Below are 2,866 nucleotides of genomic sequence, written 5' to 3'. Positions count from 1 at the left end.
GGCAGTTGCACCAGCAACCGACGCCAATAACTTATTTATATGTGGAAAAAAATATAATACAAGTACAACAAAAAAATACTAATAAATGTTCAGAGCCCCAAGCACCCCCCAGTGTCTTTAAATCTGCGCAGAACTCCCCACTTGGAATTCATCTCATTGCAGCAGCCATCATCTCTGGAAAGCCTCTGAGAAAAGCTAAACCAATTGATTCATTCCACTTCTTCGATCTGCTGCAACTTACTCCATGGATTCAAAGAAGCCAAACAAGATCAGTGAGATAGTAAGGCTTCAGCAGATCCTCAAGAAGTGGAAAAAGCTTGCAAACACACACAGCAACAGCAACAGCAACGGCTGCAGCAGCAATGGCAGTAGCAAAAGCATTAAGTTTCTGAAGAAAACACTTTCCTTCTCAGACAGCTCCAGCAATATTGGCATTGGTTATGGTTTGTCTTCGGGGGACTCGGTTCCGAAGGGATTCCTTGCAGTGTGCGTGGGGAAAGAGCTGAAGAGGTTCATCATCCCAACGGAGTATTTGGGTCACCAAGCCTTTGGGATTCTGCTGAGAGAAGCTGAAGAGGAGTTTGGGTTTCAACAGGAAGGGGTGTTGAAGATCCCATGTGAGGTGTGTGTGTTTGAAAAGATCTTGAAGGTCGTGGCGGAGAAGAGGGACATCTTTTTCTTGCATGATGAGATCGGTTGCTGCCCTTCAGACTCTGAGTTAACACGCTCTCCTCATCCTCAGATGTGTAGATAAATTTTTCTAGCCATCCATTTTTCTTTCCTCCAAACATCCCCAAAGAGAAAATTAAAAAATAAAAGTAGTGCATGTAATCGAGGCCATATATGTCTGTTGTATGAAAAATGAGATGAGAAGAATTGGAGTTGAATAAGGTAGATTCCTTTCTTTTTTCCCCTGCAAAGAAATGAATGAGCTACCATGGATTGCCCAAATATTTTTTCTTGGATGAGATGACATTGATTTTTATTCACATAGCATTTGGATCTTAGCATGCTCAATATATTTACTTAATGCACTCACAGCCATTGAGTTTCTGCTACAATAATTAGCAAGATCGAACACCCACCAATAAATTAGTGTTGAGTTTAATAATATCTTGATACTACTTAGATAATATAGTTACATTGATATATACAAATTTATTTATTTATTGGAAGAGATCAGTCCAGAGTTCCCCAGGTGAGTCAACTATCAGTCGGGTTATTCTTCCTAAGGACCTACACATAGAAACAACAAAAGGTTAAGTTATGGGCTCTAATTCCTTACTTAGTCGACCTCAACCAGTGAAAAAAAGAAAAAAGGCAAAGAGAAAGATATATAATGGTCAGACGAATATTGGGTCATCAACCACCTTTTGAGGATATATAGTTGCGGTATAGCTGCTAGTTACCAGTTGCAAAAGTGTTTTCTTTAATGCCCCTACCGGGACACAGACTAGCCTCTGATTTGTTTCTTCTAGCCCAGCTCTAGCGTCCCCATTTCTTCCTTTAATTCCTCTTACTTCAGTTATAAGTAAGTTTGAGAGAAAATGCTTGCCTTGCATCTGTTGAGAATTAATCACGAGCACACATTTAACAAAAATATATAATTGTTGGGGAAGAAAGGTATGAAGGTGATGGTCAAACAAATAGCTTAAGATAAACCTTTCTTTAGTCCAATCAAAGTCACGTGTAAGAGCATCTATCACTTACGACTCACTAGTCAAATTTAAGGGAAGTGACATCATATATACTTGAGATAGACATACAAAGAATCAACAGGTGCTTCGTAAATTAGATCTAAACTGTGACACCCTACCGCCGTTGCGATGAGGGACGACGACGACAACGTTGCTGTGGAGTATTTGTCCCCATCATGTCCTCGCCCAACAAAGAAAGGCTGAAGATCCTCATAGGTTCTCCCATCTTCGACTCCGGCCACTAGCAACTGGCCTGCCTCCTCTACTGCCATCACCACACGCATTGCCGAAGCAAGAGAGTGCCACAAGGACGGAACCAACGGACTGTTGTCGCTAGAGCAGAAGCGCGCAGTAGGGACAGTGCCAGTGCCGACGCCATACAAGTTCGTCAGGGCCAAGATCGCAGCAGCGGCAGGCCAACTAGCTGTTGTCCAAGGAGGAGGTCTGTCTTCTCCAGCGCCATATTCGTCGCGTCGAATCTCCAGTGCGCCAGTGGCAGCATTGCTCATCAGGGAGCAAGTTTTCACCTCTGGCGTTGGCAGCAATTCCGGCGTTGCTGCGAGGAGGGTTGGGGAAAAGACGAAGTGGTGATGGCGAATTTGCGTGAGCAACACATGGTGACGGCAGATGTAGGTCTACGAGATTTCAAGTTTGGTTTTTTATTTTTTATTTATTATTTTTATTTTCTTTTTGGTGGTCAATATGGAAAATAGGTAATTTTTTAGACATTACTGAGCCATCTTCAGTAGCTGTTACCGGAGGGTTAAGGGGAGGTGTCGATACTAGTAGACAGGAGACAGGCAGTGGTTCGGGGGATGTTAAGGTCGAAAAGGGGGAAGGTTTCCCTGTGGGAAAATTGTTTGCGGAAGCCTTGAAGAGACCAATTACATCTTCAAAATTCAAAATTCTATTGAGGAAACCGGAACTAATTAATGGGGAATTAGGTTTTGTTTTCTCAGATGTGGAGATGGAAAAAGCTGCGGAGGATCTGAAGTTTGCATTGGTGCTTAAATTTCTTTCTGCAAGGCCATCTATCGATGTCCTGCGAAGGCATATTATCTAATCCTAGGGCCTCTCTAAAGTTCTCATGATAAGTTTTATGGATAACTACCATGTTCTGTTACATTTGGTAAACAAAAAGGACTACATTCATGCATGGGCACGAGAAG

At 42.4% G+C, this 2,866-nt stretch overlaps 1 protein-coding gene across 1 annotated transcript; it reads left to right on the top strand.

The window, feature by feature from the left end:
• The first annotated feature begins 244 nt into the window (after nucleotides 1-244).
• On the top strand, nucleotides 245-754 carry LOC131157986 (protein SMALL AUXIN UP-REGULATED RNA 51-like). Its single transcript, XM_058112494.1, has one exon. It carries the CDS (start codon nucleotides 245-247, stop codon nucleotides 752-754), a length of 510 nt encoding a protein of 169 aa, XP_057968477.1.
• Nucleotides 755-2,866: the final 2,112 nt, after the last annotated feature.

Source organism: Malania oleifera, chromosome 6, assembly GCF_029873635.1.
Source record: "Malania oleifera isolate guangnan ecotype guangnan chromosome 6, ASM2987363v1, whole genome shotgun sequence".
Classification (NCBI taxonomy): Eukaryota; Viridiplantae; Streptophyta; class Magnoliopsida; order Santalales; family Ximeniaceae; genus Malania; species Malania oleifera.
The sequence above is the reverse complement of the archived record's forward strand: the minus strand, read 5'-3'. Positions and strand labels throughout refer to the sequence as shown.